This window comes from Athene noctua, chromosome 2 (assembly GCF_965140245.1).
Source record: "Athene noctua chromosome 2, bAthNoc1.hap1.1, whole genome shotgun sequence".
Taxonomy (NCBI): domain Eukaryota; kingdom Metazoa; phylum Chordata; class Aves; order Strigiformes; family Strigidae; genus Athene; species Athene noctua.
Genome location: NC_134038.1, coordinates 25631187 through 25649171, shown reverse-complemented (window position 1 = coordinate 25649171; position 17985 = coordinate 25631187). Strand labels below are relative to the sequence as shown.

The 17985-nt window shown below is 38.2% G+C and overlaps 1 protein-coding gene across 2 annotated transcripts in view; it reads left to right on the top strand.

Moving 5' to 3' along the window:
- The window catches only part of CPQ (carboxypeptidase Q), a 170540-nt gene that overhangs the window by 90499 nt on the left and 62056 nt on the right, over positions 1-17985 (top strand). For both annotated transcript variants that reach the window (XM_074898671.1, XM_074898672.1), the window contains exon 5: positions 14852-14963. In XM_074898671.1, coding sequence (XP_074754772.1) covers positions 14852-14963 — 112 coding nt within the window. The remainder of the gene's footprint in view (positions 1-14851; positions 14964-17985) is intronic.

Here is a 17985-nt window from a genome sequence, read left to right as displayed (position 1 = left end):
TTGACTTTCTTACTGTTTCTAGTAAGTTGTTTCCTTGGGTCTTGTTAAAGAAATAAAACATTAGGTAGCACTTTTTTGGAAAGACTTGTTTACTGGAGAATGTAGAATAACTCTGAATCAGTTGTGGAATAGAAATTAACTCTAAGGCTGCTTGATAGATTGCAAATTTTGTAGGCAGAGTCCTAGAAATATTTCAGTTCTATGTCTTTTTGCCTTATATGTGGCTCAATTACAATTATAATGGTGTATTTATGGTAGCAGTGCTAGTATTGAATGTCCTGCAGCTCGGAGGAGTAAACATTAGTTACTAGAGTGAGATCTGCAACTACACACTGGGTTATGTGAATGTAGGTGGTTTCAGAAAATGAGCATGCAGCTTACTTGTTTGGGGGATATATGCACAGCAGAGGACATACTCTTTGGAGCAGCTTTTTCCAAGAGGGTGTCAGACACCTGTTACTCAAGTAAGTTATCCTGCCCAGCTGAGGGGTTTCAGTATGACAGGAGTAGCAGTCCACCAGCAGAGCAGTTTGCTTTGTTCTAGATAATTGAATGACTTAGTTTGCATTTAGTTTCATTTGTAACATGCAAAGTCCAGGTGAACATTTTTGCTTACTGTTGTTCAGGAAGATAAGCCTAATAAATGCTCTAGTTTCCTACTTGTCCTAACCTTATTTTGCAATCAACGTTTTCCAAGGCCTTTACTAAAATTTTCTCCAATGTTACCATCTTTGAATGAACCAGTGGCTGACATTCCCTTGGTCTGTCTCTGCCATATGTGGACAAAAAGGGAACGGTCTTCATAAAAGCTTCAGTCTCTTGAGAAAAACATGGTGGACATAAGAAATTCTGGCCAACATTTAAGCATCTTTTTCTTCTTTCAACAGGAATGAAGCATCCAGCAATGCCTTGGAAAGTCATTAGTAAATTTTATAAAACATCAGTGGAAGGAGAAGGGTTTAGAGAGAACTACAAATTCCTATCTGTTATTCTGAAATTGTTGTGTTATTAAATCCACTAATGTGAGAATAAAAATTGCTGAATGCATGCCAATGATAAACATATGAACCAGATTTTTCATACAGTTACATCTGATAACAAGGACTGGAGTGGCTGCATTAGGAGAATCTTGTTTCTTATGCCCCTAATTCTCTGTTTGCAATCCTGTCAGAAGTATATTTAAAGGCTAGAATAAGTTTCCTTTAATATTCAGCCATTAAAATATTTAAGCAAGTACAGCCCTGATACAATCTTAACCAAACATGCCTTTCAATCTTATTAATCCGGGACATACAATCGGTTTTGTGTACTACTGTGATAACAGTTGTGTTTCATTTTGAAAGTTAGAGGCACAAAAACTAATAAAATTAGAATAGAAGCCTCTGAGAACAGTGCCTGAAGGAGAAATTAAATTAATTTCAACACAAACAGATATGAAATGAAGTACAAATAGAACAGGAGTAATAATTTTACTATGACACAAGGTTTCATTAAAAAATCTAACAACCTTTATTGCATTCAGTGTCAGGGTTGTGGAGGCTACATGAATATAGGGTCTTTTTGGAGGTGACTGAAGACTGATGTCTAATAACAGTCAGTAGTGCTTGCCAGCTGGTTAGCCACTGCTATATAGATGTCAGAATCTCTGTGAACGTACATTCCTCTGTCATGTGTGGAATTCAAGAGTGCAGGAGTAGTTATGTAAATAAGTTATTTCAACTTGCAGCTGTAGGAGGAGAAACTAGAGGGACATGGCATTGGAAATGAGACACAAAACCTTTCAGATGAAAGCCAGGGACTCAAATCTAAGGTGAGGTGATAGGGAGTATTAGCACTGACAGATTTTGAGTGGCCTAGGGACATAAATGTGATGTTAAGTCAAGTAGACAGAAGCCCACATCACACAAACCCATCTGTATAACCTGGACCTAGCTGGCATTTCTGGTGTTTTTCTTTCTGATTCCCTCTCTGTTGTTGGACATGGGGAAAAAAAAATCTGCTGTGAACATTTTCACAAGCTCAAAAAGTTTCCCATGCTATGGAGAAATTTGTGCCTGTGAAAATGTCAAGAGATGATACCAACCTGCATCCGTTCCTTATGTGCTTGATAGAGGGGAGATGGAGGCTTGATTCCAGAGAGTGGCTGTGAGGACACCTCTCCCACTTTCAGGATGAGTGCTGTAATCATTCTGCATGTCCTTTCCAATGAATACTAAAATGTTTCACACAAGCTGGACCATTTCAAATGAAGATAACTTACTTTTTCTGGTACCCTGCCTGTGGTAATCACACCATGATTTTGGAAAGAGGCACGACAAGGGACCTGTTGATCTTCTCCCCTTCTCTTTACTGCAGTTGACTTATTTTTCATTTTTCTCCAAGGTTTGTCCAAGAGCTGTCAGTTATCCAGCTGTTGTCTGTTCTGTGCAAGGGAAGCACTGGTGTGTGCCTGCCATAGAAACATAGAATAGTTTAAATTGGAAAGGACCATTAAGGTCGAGTCCAACCATTAACCTAACACTGCCAAGTCCACCACTAAACTGTGTCCCTAAGTGCCAAATCTACACATCTTTTAAATACTTCCAGGGATGGTGACTCCACCACTTCCCTGGCCAGCCTCTTCTGATGCTTGACAACCCTTTTGGTGAAGAAATTTTTCCTGCTACCCAATCTAAACCTCCTCTGGTACACTTGATGCTATTTCTTCTTGTCCTATTGCTTGTTGCTTGGGAGAAAAGACCAACACCCACCTTACTACAACGTCCTTTCAGGTAGTGATAGAGAGTGTTAAGGTCTCCTCTCAGCCTCCTTTTCTCCAGGCTAAACAACCCCAGTTCCCTCAGCTGTTCTTCATAAGACTTGTGCTCTAGACCTTTCACCAGCTTTGTTGCCTGTCTTTGGATATGCATTTGCATGTATTAAAAGACGGCAACAGTCAGTAGCCATACAGTGCCCAGATGACTCATACACTTGAACTGTTTTCCATCCTTGTGGTATGCCAAATGCCTTGAAGTGTGTGTTGCCACTGTTTTTTCCTGCTTTGCCTCAGCTGTACTTTGCAGCAGGTTTTCCAAAGTCTCCTGCACTCCAAATGCATTCCAGAGCTCCTTCATTACTGGTTCTAATAAATGAAATCTCTTTGACTTTGAGCAGAAATTCCACCCTGGGAATCATCCTGACAACAGTTGTCTCATCTGGTCTTTTACAGAAATTGCTTGAGTTTGAAAAATCAGCCTCTTCTCCATCTTGGTGAAAATTTGTGTCACACACACTTTAAATTTCACAGTAGTATGTAAACAAAGAAATTAAGGACACAAACATGAGGCATGAGATATCACTTTGTATCAAAACTCCAGGTTTTTGAGATACACTAATGGGAACTGAGTAGGGAAATCTGTCAGTGTTTTTTGCAAGTATTTAGCTGTGTCTCTGAGAATACAACTCTTCAGTTTCTGTGGGGCTGTGAACAGGTACTAGAAATTGTGGACTAAAGTTTTGTTTGTGTAAGGAGATATATCTCCAGTAATTTCAACGTAAAACAGGGTCTTTGAGTCTTCACTTCTTAGTAGTTTCTATGAATGCTGTCATAAATACAGGAATGTTAATCTTCATGTATCCTTACATAATAAACAGTTGTTTAGTCCCATTTTACTGATAAAGAGATCAATACAATATAATTAATTAATTTTAATTTAGAAATGAGAAATTAATGATTTTCTAAGTCCACATTTAAGCCTCAGTGGAAGTGCTGTTTTAATTATCAGAAACTAGAAGAAACTGAAGGGCCTGCAATTGGTGAAAGAAGACTGAAAATGATGTTGAGACTTTGAAGACATCTCATACAATATGTAAAGCAATTCTTTTAGGGTCAGTGTAAGATAAAGACTTTTTTCATGTTGCAAGCAGAGTAACGTCCTGATGTTTCTATAGGTTCTTGCATTTAATGGTTCATAAAACTTCTGCCAGTAAAATACTATATTGAAGATTACAGTTGGACTTTAGTTGTCTAGATCTTGAAGGACATACTTGGGTTTGGTAGAATTGATTTGCAAGTTGTTCTGCTTTTTGTGTCTCTTTAATGAAGTTTTCAGAGAAAAAAAAAAAAAAAAGTGGATTATTTATAGAGCCAGAAGAAAATGCGAATTATTAATTCTGGAATCGGTGTCATAGTTACAAAAAGAGACTTCTGGAGATCATGTGGTCTGACCCTGTGCTCAAAACCAGGTCAACTACAGCAGGTTGCATAAGGCTTGAATATCTCTGGTTAGCAGTTCCAATGTTCTACAACCCTTGTAGTAAAAAAGGTTTTTTGTTATTTTTAAATAGAATTTCTTCTATTTTAGTTTATGCCTGTTACCTCTTGTTCTCTACTGAGAAGAGTCTGGCTCCATCTTCTTTACACCCCTTATCAAGTATTTATACACATCAATGGGACTTCCCAAGCATTCTCTTCTCCATCTCAGCTCTGTCAGATACTTCAGTCCCTTCATCATCTCTGTGGCCCTTGATTAGACTTACTCCAGTATATTAATTTCTTTTTCTGGAGAGCTCAGAACTGGACACAGCACCCAGATGTGTCTCTTCAGTGCTGAGTGGAGGAGGGGAAGGATCACCTCCCTTGACCTGCTGGCAATACTCTGCTTTATGCAGCCTGGGTGCTGTTGGGCATGAGCACATTGCTGGCTCATGGTCAACTAGTTGTCTACCAGGACCCCCAGATCCTCCACCAAGCTGCTTTCCAGCTGGTCAGTGCCAGCATGATCCTTGAAAATTGGACAGTTCTCCTGAACCCTTTTTCTCTCCAGTGCTCGTTCCCATAGGATTCTTACAAGCAGGTCCTTATACAGGCTAAACTCTACAATCCTAAGTCCACCATCTTACGTTCACTGCAGACCTTCACACCCAAAATCAGTTTTTCCTTGTTTGTAAGTATGAGGTCCATCAGAGCATCTCCCTCAAGGGTTCCTCAATCACCTCTGTGAGGATGTTGCCATCAATGTACTCCAGAGACCTCCTGGATTGCTTGTGCCCTGCTGTGTTGTCCCTCCAGCACATAATTGGGTGGTTAAAGTGCACCATGAGGACCAGGGCCTGCAAATGTGGAGCTTCTTGCATTTCTCCGAAGAAAGCCTCATCTACTTCTTCCTCCTCATGCTATCTGTAGCAGACGAACTGCAGTGTCACACAGTGGTCTGCCAACTAATCCTGACCCACAAGCTCCCAGCTGACTTGTCATCCAGCCCCAGGCAGAGCTCCAGAAGATCCCACTGCTCTCACACGAAGGGCAACTCCTCCTCCTCATCCTTCCATCCTGTCCTTCCTAAAGAGCCTGCACCCATCATTTGCAGTCCTCCAGTCACACAAGCTATTCCACCATGGCTCTGGGACCCCAGTGAGATGGCAGCCCTGCAGCTGCACACAGCTCCGTTCCTCCTGCCCATTCCCTGTGCTGCACGTGTTGGTGTTTCAGTCACCACTTTGTTGTAACTTCCTACTCCCACACTGGGTTGCTGCACTTCTGGAAATGCGTGAAATTAGCACTGCTTTGAGAAGTTTATTGTGCAGTTTAAGAAAGAAGCAACATGTGTATGGGAAAGAAAAAAAAAATTATGTACACATTAAAAAAATTATTAAGGAATATTAAGAATCTTAAAAAAACCTGTGACATAAAAGAATAATCCTAGCAAAATTCTGAGAAAAATTGAGCATGTGCCAGGAATGTAGGGTAAGCCATAGAAATAAAAAAGGGTTACAGTAATAAAATGAAAAATTAATTGCCCATCTTAGCATACTATACAATGAAATCCTTTAAGTAGCAGAGGAAATAATGGCAAGAACCTGGCCTATGCATGGATTTGTGGACTAAAAGGGCAACATCAGAAGAGCCTTTGTCATAGGCTGGGGTTGTAGCTGTGAATCTGTGACCATGAGAGGAGGAAGTTTTTGCCATCAAATCCGAAAGGCGTGAAGCCACCTCCCGCTAGAGAGCAATGAGGAGAAGAGACATCACCAGTTCTGATAGATCATTGTGCGTATAGAAGTGGGATGATGAGACAGTTTCAGGAGAACTGATTATGTGATCAGCACTCCTTTTAGTATGTGTAATGGTGAGGGACAATGGTGTGGTAAAAGGCAAGAATTTCATTTCCATTGTGTTCAGCTGGTGATGATGAATTAAGTAAAAGCTTCTGGAGATGTAAAACTACGAGGCAGGCTTGGGAGCTTACAGGATTCAAAATCCAGTTTGGCTTTTGAATGCTGTAGTGAGGGCCCAGTAGGGCACATTTTAAAAAAGTTTGTGTTGTAATAGATATTAAGAAGAATATTTTACTAAGAGAAAACATTGAAACAGTTTGCCCACAGAGGTTGTGGCATCTCCTTCTTCAGAAATTTTCAGAACTTGACTGAACAAGTGAGTGATCAGATCTAAGTTGACCCTGCTGTGAGCAGGGTGTGGAAGTCGATGAGCACCCAGAGCTCCCTTCCAACCTCAAGTATTCTCTGATGCTTGGTGTCTGACACTGGGTCATAAGTATTATGTTATGTTTTGAAGTCTCTTCTCTTGTAGCCCTCTGCTGTTATTACAACCATCTAAGGTTTTTTTGACTTGCTTCCATCTGCAATCTACTTGGGGGATTTGTAAAATTAAGTCTATTTTCTTGAGGGACAATTCAGGCATGGCTATCCAGGATAGCTTTCAGGACATTTTAGGTCATCAGAATGCTCTAAGGCAATACTAGCAGGGCATGGGTCTGACTTGAGGGGTTCTCTAGTGTTCTCAAAAGGAAACAATAGGTTTGTATTTTTTTGAGAAAAATCTACAATTTTTACAGTTTTGAAAAGGGGCGCTTGCCAGTAGTGCATAATATCACAGTGTACAAGTAGGACAATTTTTGTAAATGCTTCAATGAAAGAAGTAGCACTAGGCATTAGTGTTTATTTTAGCTGAAATTAATTTTGATATCTGATAAAAGAAATTTCAAAGATAAAACATTAGAGAATGTTACTAGATTTGTAGTAATGTGGAATCATATCCCTATCACTTTAGGAATTATATCCCTCAAGTGAAAAACATATAATACAAAGATTCTAAATTATAAAATAACCCCTTTCTTCATATACAAATCATCTACTACGTGTGTAAGGGAAGTCTTGCTTTGCTAAGTGTAGAAGGATTGTTTCTGTCTGCACATCAGGTCAGATGCTGTTTCAGCTTTCATCCAGGGGTATTGCAGAGATTCTTTGCTGTGCTTTGAACTAGAAAAATAGCAGCTACAACATCATCTGTATCAAGGGTAAGTGATATTTCAGTGATACCTGGTTTTGTTTAGAGGTAGTTATTGTTATAATTTTTCCTCTTAAAACAGGTAGAGGCAGACTGAAATACATAAATTAAAATCCTTATTTTCAAAATACAGTGTTGTGAAATTGGTATTATTTCTGAAATATTACAACTCAGGAAATAGGAAATAAATGATTCTAGGAAACTTAAATACGGAAATGGTAAGTCTTAAAATTCAACATTTAGTATGAAAATGGTAGTCATTTCAACACTTGGTTATCTTTTGAATGGTCATATAGTTTCTATGTCTCATTACCTTTACTACAATTCTCTTATCAGTAATAATTCATTTTCAGAATAATTTTCTCCTTCACTGTCTATATGCCATAAATGATACCAACCCATGCTATTTAACTACTCAGTGGTTTTGAGATTCACTTCAAACAGGAAGGTTTGGTTGCAATACTTTCTGAGAACACTTTATTTTCAATCACTTTTACAAAGTAGAGATTCAGCTTTAAAGAGTTTACTGTATATTGTGACACAGAGGCTCTTTGAAGGTTAATCAGCTTTTTAGAAATAATAGGGTTGGATTCTTGTGTGACTAAGTGAGTCACTTCTGTTTCATGTGCAGATCTATCATTTAATGAGAAGCCTGGAATTTAAGACTTACTACACTGCGTATTAAGTAGAAAAGACAGTTTTTGTTTTAATCATTTTTTCTTTCTGAACTTCACTGTATCTTTAGGACTGTAAATTAGTTGAGACAGCTAGACTGATTATTTAAGAACCATTCCTACTGTGCATGAAATCTAATAAAAGGAGCTGCACAATGAAGTCATATTATTTGGATACTAATAAGCTAAAAACTAATTTGAAGAAATATTCTTATATATACAAAATAAAATCCACTAAATGTAGTAATGTTCCTGATTTACATTTAGGACATGATTTAATCCAATTGCAGTTTTAACTGGAGGCAGTTAGTGTTTTCTTAAAGGCAACTGCAGAAACTCACAAATCTTTTTTCACATATTTGTAACCCAAAACAAATATTTGTGAAATGGTCAGAGTAGACTTTCACAAAGAGTTTTTACCAAATAAGGTTTTTTTACAACTGAATAGCTCTGATACAGCTCTGTGCTTGAACTTAGCTGCTGAAGTTGATGAAATTACACACAATAGAGTAGACCTGTGTTTAAATATAACTGGACAAAGGGTTTTTTTTTCTGGTATTAATGAACCACACATTTTTAAATACAGGAGAGTTTATATTCAATTATATATATTTGTATTTTTATATATATCTAACCTCACATGTAAGTCTAATTCTAATGCCATGCCATATAGTGCTATGTTGCTGATGGGCACTCAACTTTGTCAGTTTTGTCTTTCCTAAATGTTGAGATGCTGAGCTTGAAATAATGGTAGTATAGATACAAAATGCAGTGTCCAGGCAAGAACTATTTAAATGGTTATCTTTATTATGCAATGCTTGAGAAGTTTTTTTCAAATCTCTATCCTGCTGTTGGAAGAACTGGGTTGGATTCCAGAAAGAAAGATGATGTGTGATGCATTTGCTCCAGTCTGTGTGCTGCTACAGCACAGGATTACAAGTTCTGATTGTTTTTATTTCAGAAGGCCTTTGATGGAAAAGCCAAGGGATTGATTTACAGAATCTTATTTGCATGATGCACATAAATAACTCTTGTAAATATTTTAAAACTTGAGGAATGTTGGTTTGTATACAGGAATGTGGTTCTGCCTGGACACTAAGTATCAAGTAGGAAGGTCTGACAACTCTTAATTTGTCATTTGTCATTTGTTTTGCTGTGTAAGTTGAAGAGAGAAAGGTTTGAGGTGGAATAGGAAAGAGAATCGTTCAGGACAAAAAAACTAATTACACACCAACATTTTATTCCATTAAGACACCAGGACTTTTTCCTAAAAAAAGGGAAAAAGAATACAGTCTGTAGATTAAGAATTACTTTAAAAGAAGAAGGTTGATAGGACACCAGTGCCAGTTTTGCTACATGGGTAAGCAGTAGAAGAGCCTATTTCTTGGTGTTGTAATTTTCCAGAAGATATTTGCAAGCACTACTGTGGATGATGCTAATACATCCTAAAACTGCCATGCCAGATTTAGTACTCTTAATTTGCAAATCTGTATATATGAAGACTTTATTTAATCATAGTTTTGAAGGCAAGTTAAACATGATGGGCTTAAATATAGTCCTGCCAGCTGTTTTATTTGCCTACTAGTTAGGTACATGATATGCTGCCTTTCTCTTTTCCGTTGTTCTCATGCTGCTAACACAGTGAAATGAAGAAAATCTTTAGATCCTTATAAACTGAAGCCATCTGGCAGTTCATAGTTGTCATGCTATCCAAATGGTTAGATTACAGAAAATGTACTCCCTATGCTTAGCAGCACAGGCCTGAATTTGGTGCTGGGTTTAAGCTGTGATTAAGAGCTTTTCAGTCATGGTTTATTTAGCATCAGAAATTTTGTCTGGCACTGGTGAAGATAGGAAATTGTGAAGTGAGAGAATGTTTGTGTGAGTAAAAAGAGTAATGAATATCTCGGGAAGGAGAGAATTTATAAGCAAATTTTGGGCTGGATTGAACAGGGGATCCTAATTCTTCTGTTTTCCTCTAATTTTGGTCCAAACATAAATCAGCTGTCTCTGGTATTCATATGTGTAATCTATGTATTGTATAAATATCTCATGCACTGGGAAGGGATTCACACAGAAAAAATACCCAGTCAAATAATATAAGACCTTATTGTAGTACCTAGAGCTTAAGATGGACCTATTTAGAAGCAAGCTGGAGGAAAACAGACTACAAAAATTTGAATAGAATTGCTTTTCATGAGTTTCCAGGTAATTGGGAACTGGGCTGGAACACCATAGACCTGTGCTGCCTGAGCAAACGACTCACTCTTGGCAACATCTGGCTGAAAATGTGGATTAGCAGTTGAAAATAAGTTACAGTCTAGAGCACTTCACTGTTTTATCTTGAAGTTTTGGCATACAGACACTCGGAGTTTGAATGTGTCTTGGCTAAAGATGCTTGATCTGGTTATAATATCCTGTTTAGTTCTTGGTTATCCCATTCTCTGTGTATGTGATCCTTGTTTAAGTTTTCTGCCCTCTCCATGAAAGTTAAGGTGATCCTTATCTTCCCTGTCTGCTGCAGGAAGATGTAAGGAAAAACGCTTTTGAGTGGTTTGGATGATGAAAGTTATTACTAAGCTTTTCTAAGAGAATGTGTTGATAGCCAGATTCCATCAACAGAGGTCCTACTTTGTGGACGCTAACCTCCATCCATGAAGTCTTAGTCATCCATGCAGGGCAAAGATGAATGATTACTTCATTACTCTCCCATTACCATCTACATCAGTGACATGAAATAACTTTGCATGGTGGTTTTCACAACTTAATACAAATGGTATTCTAGATTAAATTCTGTTATTGTAAATGTTACTTACAGTTCTTTTCTAATGTTTACTATTTATGATCTCAAATTTTGCATAGAAATAAGTCTTTGCATTATACCTCTACAGGAGCAAGTGAGATTGCAGAGACTTTAATAAAAGTGGAGTAGACTTTCTTTAAAGTTCCCCCAAACCAAGCAGAAAGTAATTCACTTACATTTTATGAAGTTATTGTGTGGCAAATACAATAGGCATGTGTGACTATGGAATAGGAGATTATTTTTTAATGGCAAAAGCCATCCTGGATAGAAAAGGATAACTCCATGACATATGCAAATGTATGTGAATGGGTGGTTCCTCTTCCTAATCTTCTTGGGTTTAAAATGTAAAATATATAAATATATGTTTATATAAATATGTAAAATATAATTGAAAAAATGTTTCAATATGCTTGTTTGAAATGCTGGGCATGACTTAAAGGCATCCAATAGAGGTCTAATGCTAGTGTAGAAGGAAATAGAATAACTCATCTTCTATTTGAAATGTTTCCTGCAGATTCACTTCTGTTGCATCATCTCGGCACTGTGCCCAGGGTTGCGTTTCTTAGCTGTGTCACTGCAGGAAAGCCAAATCTTAAGTTGTCATGTTGCATTCAAGCTGCCTTATTCTAAATTTATTTTTGGTCAATTTGGCAAATGTGTATTGCTGTCTTTGTGCTGTCCTATACAGTTGCTTGTGGTTTCTCTGTATATTTAAAACAAGCACTTATACTTACATATACTTGCTTACATTGCTTTGCAGTGCTTACATTCTGTTGGCATGTGCTGACATTTCTGTACGAATGTTTTGTGCAAATGTAAGTGATTAGTCTATGTGTAGATTTGGAGCTGAGAACCACACAACAGATTTGAAAGCAACGTGGAAAATGCAATAATCTTACATCCTTGAAAGCTTTAACTGCCTTTGTTATTAGCTCACCTGTACAGAGATTTATGTTACTATAATTTTATACTATTTTAAATAATATAGTGGTTTAGAGTGAATTTCAGAAGTATTTCCATTCGTAGCCTGGACACATTATATCTACTTAAGGACAATGATAAACATAGTGGTTTTGTTATTTTATGACTGTGTCTTATTTTAAGAATGTTTATGCCTAGCTATCAGCAGGATCACTGAAACTCATTTTAGCAGCTGCTACAAAAGCATGATAGTTTAAAAAAACAACTGTTCTGAAAAAAACTTTCGCATAGAAGTACATTGGTTGTATTTATGTAATTACTCTTGGCATCAGCTTAAGTAAATTTAAGTAAAAGTTCATCCATAAAATTATCTCACTTTCTCAATCCCCTTGAACCTTGATCTGTTTTGGTGTAATGTTCTGAGTTGGCTTTACGATTGGAGTCTGTAACCCCAAATGGGATTACACCACCTTCTTCTGATTCAGAATTTCCTGCTGTTGCAATGTGTTGTTTCACAGAAATGAGGAGTAATTTCCTCTCAGAAGCTTATGTTGAGATTGCTGCTAGGGAACAGTATTAGTGAGGTATTCTTTCACTGCTAAAGACAAGGCATCACTTCAGTTGTAAACTTGGTTCTCTTGCAGTGGGTTTACAAACTTTACAAACAGCTTGAAACTGTTTCCCAGGAGAGTGAGTAGTTATCTTCCTGAAACCAATTTTGGCTTCAAGAACAAACAAACCACATGGCAATTTTGACACTGTGGAATAGACATCCTTTAGATCACAGATAGTTGTGTGTACACTGAGAGCCTTTTCTGGTCTTTTAAAAAAATTATTATTATTTCAAATTCCTTATTGAGTGAACAATAATGAGTCTGCATCAGTCTGCTGCAAGGTGTAATGTTGTTCGAGCTCTGTCCTCCATAGGCAGGTTGCAGTGGGGCTACACGTACATCCCAAGCTCTCAAAGCAGAAATCATTCATGCATTACCTTCACCACCTGCAAGCATGTCTATGTGCTCAGTCCTCCCTTATAAGAAAACAAAAAGAGGAAGGACTACCACAGTGAGCACTTCGCTGTGCTTTCATTGAAGAAAGGTTTCTACCTTTAAAGCTGGCATGCCTTTTCTTAGATTATCTGGTTTCAAGCTATGTTGCTATTGTAGCAGAGGGCTGCCACAGGTTACCTCTACTGCAGGGCAGTGTCCCTGGAAAATGTGCTGTTTGCAGTCTTTCACACCAAGCCTGGGAGGATCATGACATTAAATTGCAGGAATACCTCCTGAGTAAATCTGAGGCTTCTACAGAAGGGCCTGCCATCCAAATTTACATGCTTTTGAAGGAGAGGAGATTAAATTCAAAAATTTAATTTTGAAATTAAGGCTGCACTATATCTGTCTACTACCAAGAAAATCAGTCTGTGCTGGAAAGCTAGCGCATGTTAAAACTGGATAAGCAGAAAAGAGAATAGAAACATCTGAGAAGGAAAGCTGCTCTTCAGATTTTAACCCCAAGCTTTTCCAGCTTCTAAGGCATGCCACTTCTGTGTTTTATAATACACATATTTATAAACATCTCATAGCGTATTTTTTAATTTTAAAGGGTTTTGGTGCATTCTGGTTGGACACATGGCAATTCAATGGATATGACTAATAATTTATCAGGGCCTTGTTTAATACAAAGGGACCTTTTAGTTGTGTTGCCTGAGTTTGTATTTGGTTGAATGAAAAAGCATGGTTGTTTGATAAGCACTTGATGATTTTTTAGCTTGCCGTGATCTGTTTGTCCATTATTTTTAATAACCAGTGAAAATGTACTAAGATTTCTCTTATGTGAAGGGGAAAATAGAGGTCTTCGTGCCTGGGCCCCAAGTTAGTTCTCCCAATCTTAGCTGCACACTTGACAGCATAGGCTTTCATCCTCTAGGGGTGATAATAGGAAAAGATCATTATGTTCTCATTTTCAGTGCTAGAGTAGTTATCCTGTGATAAATGAAAGCTGAGATGATATGCCAGGAGAATCTTAACCGTTAGGGAGAAGCAGGTATCTGGAGGGCTGAGTATTTTTCACCTTTTTCTAGATCCTCCAACTCTGGGATTTGTTTGACATTAGCTGACCAGAGAGTGGGAAGCATCCCTTCATGTATGGCCAGTTCTGGGCAGGACACAGGCACATGCTTGCAGTGTTTCTTTGTTTTTTCCTCAGTGCTGAGCTGTCATATGTTGTCTTCTTCCACTTACACCCTATCCCAAGGGCACTCTTTACTGGTACCAGTTCTTCAGAGATTCTTGGGGCACTGCAGTGGTTCACTGCTCTTGTTTTTGTTCTGTTGCATCATTTTGCCACACTGCCTGCTTGTCCCAGAGTTCATGTCCCTCCTTGACCTCTCCATTACAATCACAGATCCATCAGCCTTTCAAGCTTCAAGTCCAGTTAGGGAACTGTCTCACTCCTGGTATTGGTCTGATGCTGCTTGTTGACATTTGAAGAGTTCAGATCTGAAAGTGTGTGTTTCTGGAGATACATATACTACTATACTGCAGCCACAAAACTTTCTTTGCAGACAACCCATCTGGGACTTGCTACCATGTCATTTTTAATTTAAAATATCTTTATGACTAATGGAACTATAAAATACCTTGTCATTGTTGTAGCACATAGGGGATCCAGTAATAAATTAGAAGTCCTCTGTGAAAGGTACCATAGATACATAATAAATCAACAACATCTGTCTGGGAACACCTCAGTGTAAATTCATATTTCTTCCTTATGCACTCAAAAATAGGGTTAGTCGAATTTCATGCCTAAGGGCTTAGAGAGCTGGAATATGAAAGAATTTTCGCCATTCTGCAATATAGTAGTCCTCTATCTCTGTAAGGTATACACTTTGTTAATGTATAAGACAGAACTTTACATTTAAACATTTCTCACAGCATATCTAGTTTGATTTAGGCAGTGGTTTAAAGCACTAGGATTATTTGGTCATCTCAGATTTATATTCAGTGACTAAAGAACAATGTTTTAGTTTTATTTGAAATGTTTCCTTCCTCCCCTTCTAAACTAAAACTTCAAATTTATGACAGAATCATTAAAATGCTTAAAAGCTAAACTAACTTTTCTGATTCAGTGTTTTCATGAAGATATGTTTTCTCATAATTGCTTTTCCAGATTGTATTGGTCAGTGGACATCTGGACAGCTGGGATGTTGGTCAAGGAGCTATGGATGATGGTGGTGGAGCATTTATATCATGGGAAGCATTATCACTCATTAAGGATCTGGGTAAATGTTCAATTTTAAAATATTTTGAATGCATTACCTTTCTAAGACATGTTGTCTATGCTGTCTAAACTGGATTTTCTATTTTATCCATTCCTCTGAGGGCAACTATTCATACTTAGTATAAATATTTTGAAAATTTGTCTATTAAACTCCCTCTTTCATCACAGGGGTTATCCAAGAGCAACACAACAGTCATTGATCTAGAAAGTGCTTTGAGCCTGCATTGTTACTGTTGTCATAGAATGAAAGTTCAGTGTAAGATCTAGGTACCTTAGAAGGTAGTCGCTCCTTTTCATTTTGTCTTAATACGTTTCTCCCTATTAATGAAGATGAAGCTTTGTGAAGTCACAGATAACCATCTGATACTGTTCTCTGCCTTATTGTCATTCAACACATTCCTAAAATTTTCATTGTTCTACATGTTGCTTTTACAGCGGCTACTCAGTTAATTTAATTCCCAACCCCTTACCTTGCTCTTTATAATTTCCCAAGACAATTTCATCTAAGTCTCTCTCAAGAACATGTACCTAGGACCAGATCCGGTCAATGATCCTGCCTCTGGTCTTTCCCCTTCATCTACATGTAAAGATATTCAGCAAAACTTAACAGAAGTTCATATTTCAAATTTATATATTTCAGTGGTTTTGTTTTTTCCTTGAATGTTCTTCCTAAATACATTTACATCCTGCCTGGACTTGTTCCACCAAATATTGATAAATACATCTATACCATCAAACTGGTGCGTTTTCAGCTTTGCACTCCGGGGCTGATTTCCAGATTAATCTGCTTTTATGTTGCTGTGTGCTTGGGCTCTGCTTTGGACTGTGACAGCTCATTTCCTTTGCAAAGATAATCCAGGTCAGAGGAAGAACACACCTGAGTCTTACCACTACAAGGATACACTTTTGTGAAATTTGGCTTAACCATGGTGACCTGTTGAATGTTGTGGGCTCATATGTCTCATCAAGCCACATTTGACACTGAGGCTTTGCACACTGTAGTATCCTGCTACAATAGGTTTGTGGGATGCAGGGCAATGTCTGTTTCCAGGGATCACTTCTTTGAATCATTCTTAGTAATCAGCAGGATGACTGGCTTCTGGAATTCAGTCTGTAGATCAGCTGGACTCTTCTGAAGTTGATATTCTAGCACACATGCTGTTAACCCTGGACTTGCTGGTCTCCCTCTTCCAGTCTTTCGGCCCAGCAGAACTATGAATTGAACTAAATCCCCATGCCATCAATGATAACTATAGATAAAGAAGCAGAGAAAGAGGAAGAGGCAGCTTCTAGCCTGGATATATCTGTTTCAGTAGTGCTGTGGATAAAATACCAGTGTGGACTTGCTCAGCCTACTGCCTCCTGGTTTGTATAGCCCTCCTGTGTGGGACCTGAAAGGCCAATTTCTTCAACTCAAGGGTAGAAGTGGGCTGCAGACAGTGTGTTACTGTAGAATGTCATGGTCTGCATATGCCTACATAGGGTATGTTTTGTGGGAGAGATGGTCCACAAGTTAAGGTGAGGTAGGGCTGGTGTATGTGCAAGAGGGAGCTGTGGTTGCACAGTCATCTGCCTGTGTTCTCCAGAAACCCATCCTTTCAAAGTTTTGTCTGGTATCCTGTTCCTAGTCTGCCATGGCCTAGTTTGATTTCTGGCCTCCAAACTTCAAATTCCAGTCTTACTGCTTGATCTGTAGGTTTTTTGCTGGTTTTACTTCCATATGGATTTTTATCACTATACCCCTCAAAACTAGTTCAAAACAGACTTCTGAGATTGTCAAGTTGACATTCAGGGATGCTTTTCCCCCTTCATCAGATGGAATCTATTTTTTCTCATTATTCCCTTTATCCAGAACTGTAACCTGTGGTCAAGAGAAATGCACCACATATTCATTGAAAACTAAAATCAGCTGCTGCTCCTGCTCTTAGCTCTGTCAGAATTTAAATAATAAACCAACTTTCCCTGCTTCTGATCAGAAAGATTTGTGCACTTGAACAGCCTCAGTGGAAGACCTCTTTGTAGACAAGCTCTGTTATGTGATTAGCCACTCTCATACTGCAGTGGTGAACATCAGACATCCCTGTGAATTCCTACCTTTATTTTGCATTATTTGAACCTCTTATGTCTTGTTTTGCCAGCCTCAGAATGATTGGAATATCAGTCTATGACCAAAACCAGAGTGCATCTGTTTTAATTTTTGGTCTTTTAAAAGTAAACTAAAGAGGGTTCTTCCACAGAAGAATCCAGGCCTACTCCTTCTTTTAGTGTTTTTTAATCTTTTCTTTTATGATTCTTGGAAAATTGTCTATGCTCCCTCCACCTTCAGGAAAAAACATAATTTGTACTTCTGTGTTTGCTGACTCTATTCCATTCAGAATAAACTGTTTTGTGTCTCTTAAGGGCAGGTTCATGGTGGCATTGTATAATTCTTACTCACTGGGTTTCCCTTCACGCATGACTGAAATACATCACTCTGCTTGTTCAAATATTTGATTTCCTCTGGTAGTAGCCTGTGTGTTTGCTGTACGATCTGTGGTGAAATGCTGTTTTCTCAGCTGGGAAATGCCAGAGCCTTTGCTGATGCCCTCTGTTCTGGCCAGCTGTTGTGTTCAGCTCTTTTGGTTATATCAGTGTTCTGCAGGAGTGTAAAGCTAGGAGAGGACTTCTGGGTCATCACACCTAACCTGTAAATGACTATGGGGCATAGGGCCTTTCTTTAACTGTCTTCAGTAGCAGATTGGCTAATGCAGATTTTATATCTTATGATGCACATAAAATTTGACAAAAAAAGGACAACAAAATAGCAGATGTGCAGATTGTGGGGGAAATGAATTAATAAGTTTTATCTAAAATCAGTTCCATAGATTGTGTTTTGAGTGAGCATTATATTTTGAACTGTGGAGACTTGATTTAATGTCCTTTTGGACCTTGATAAATTTAGTCTCAGACTAGTCCACCAAATACATTTCATATGGGGTTAAGCCAACTCAACCAACTTGTCCCTATGCACATGTAGAATTTTC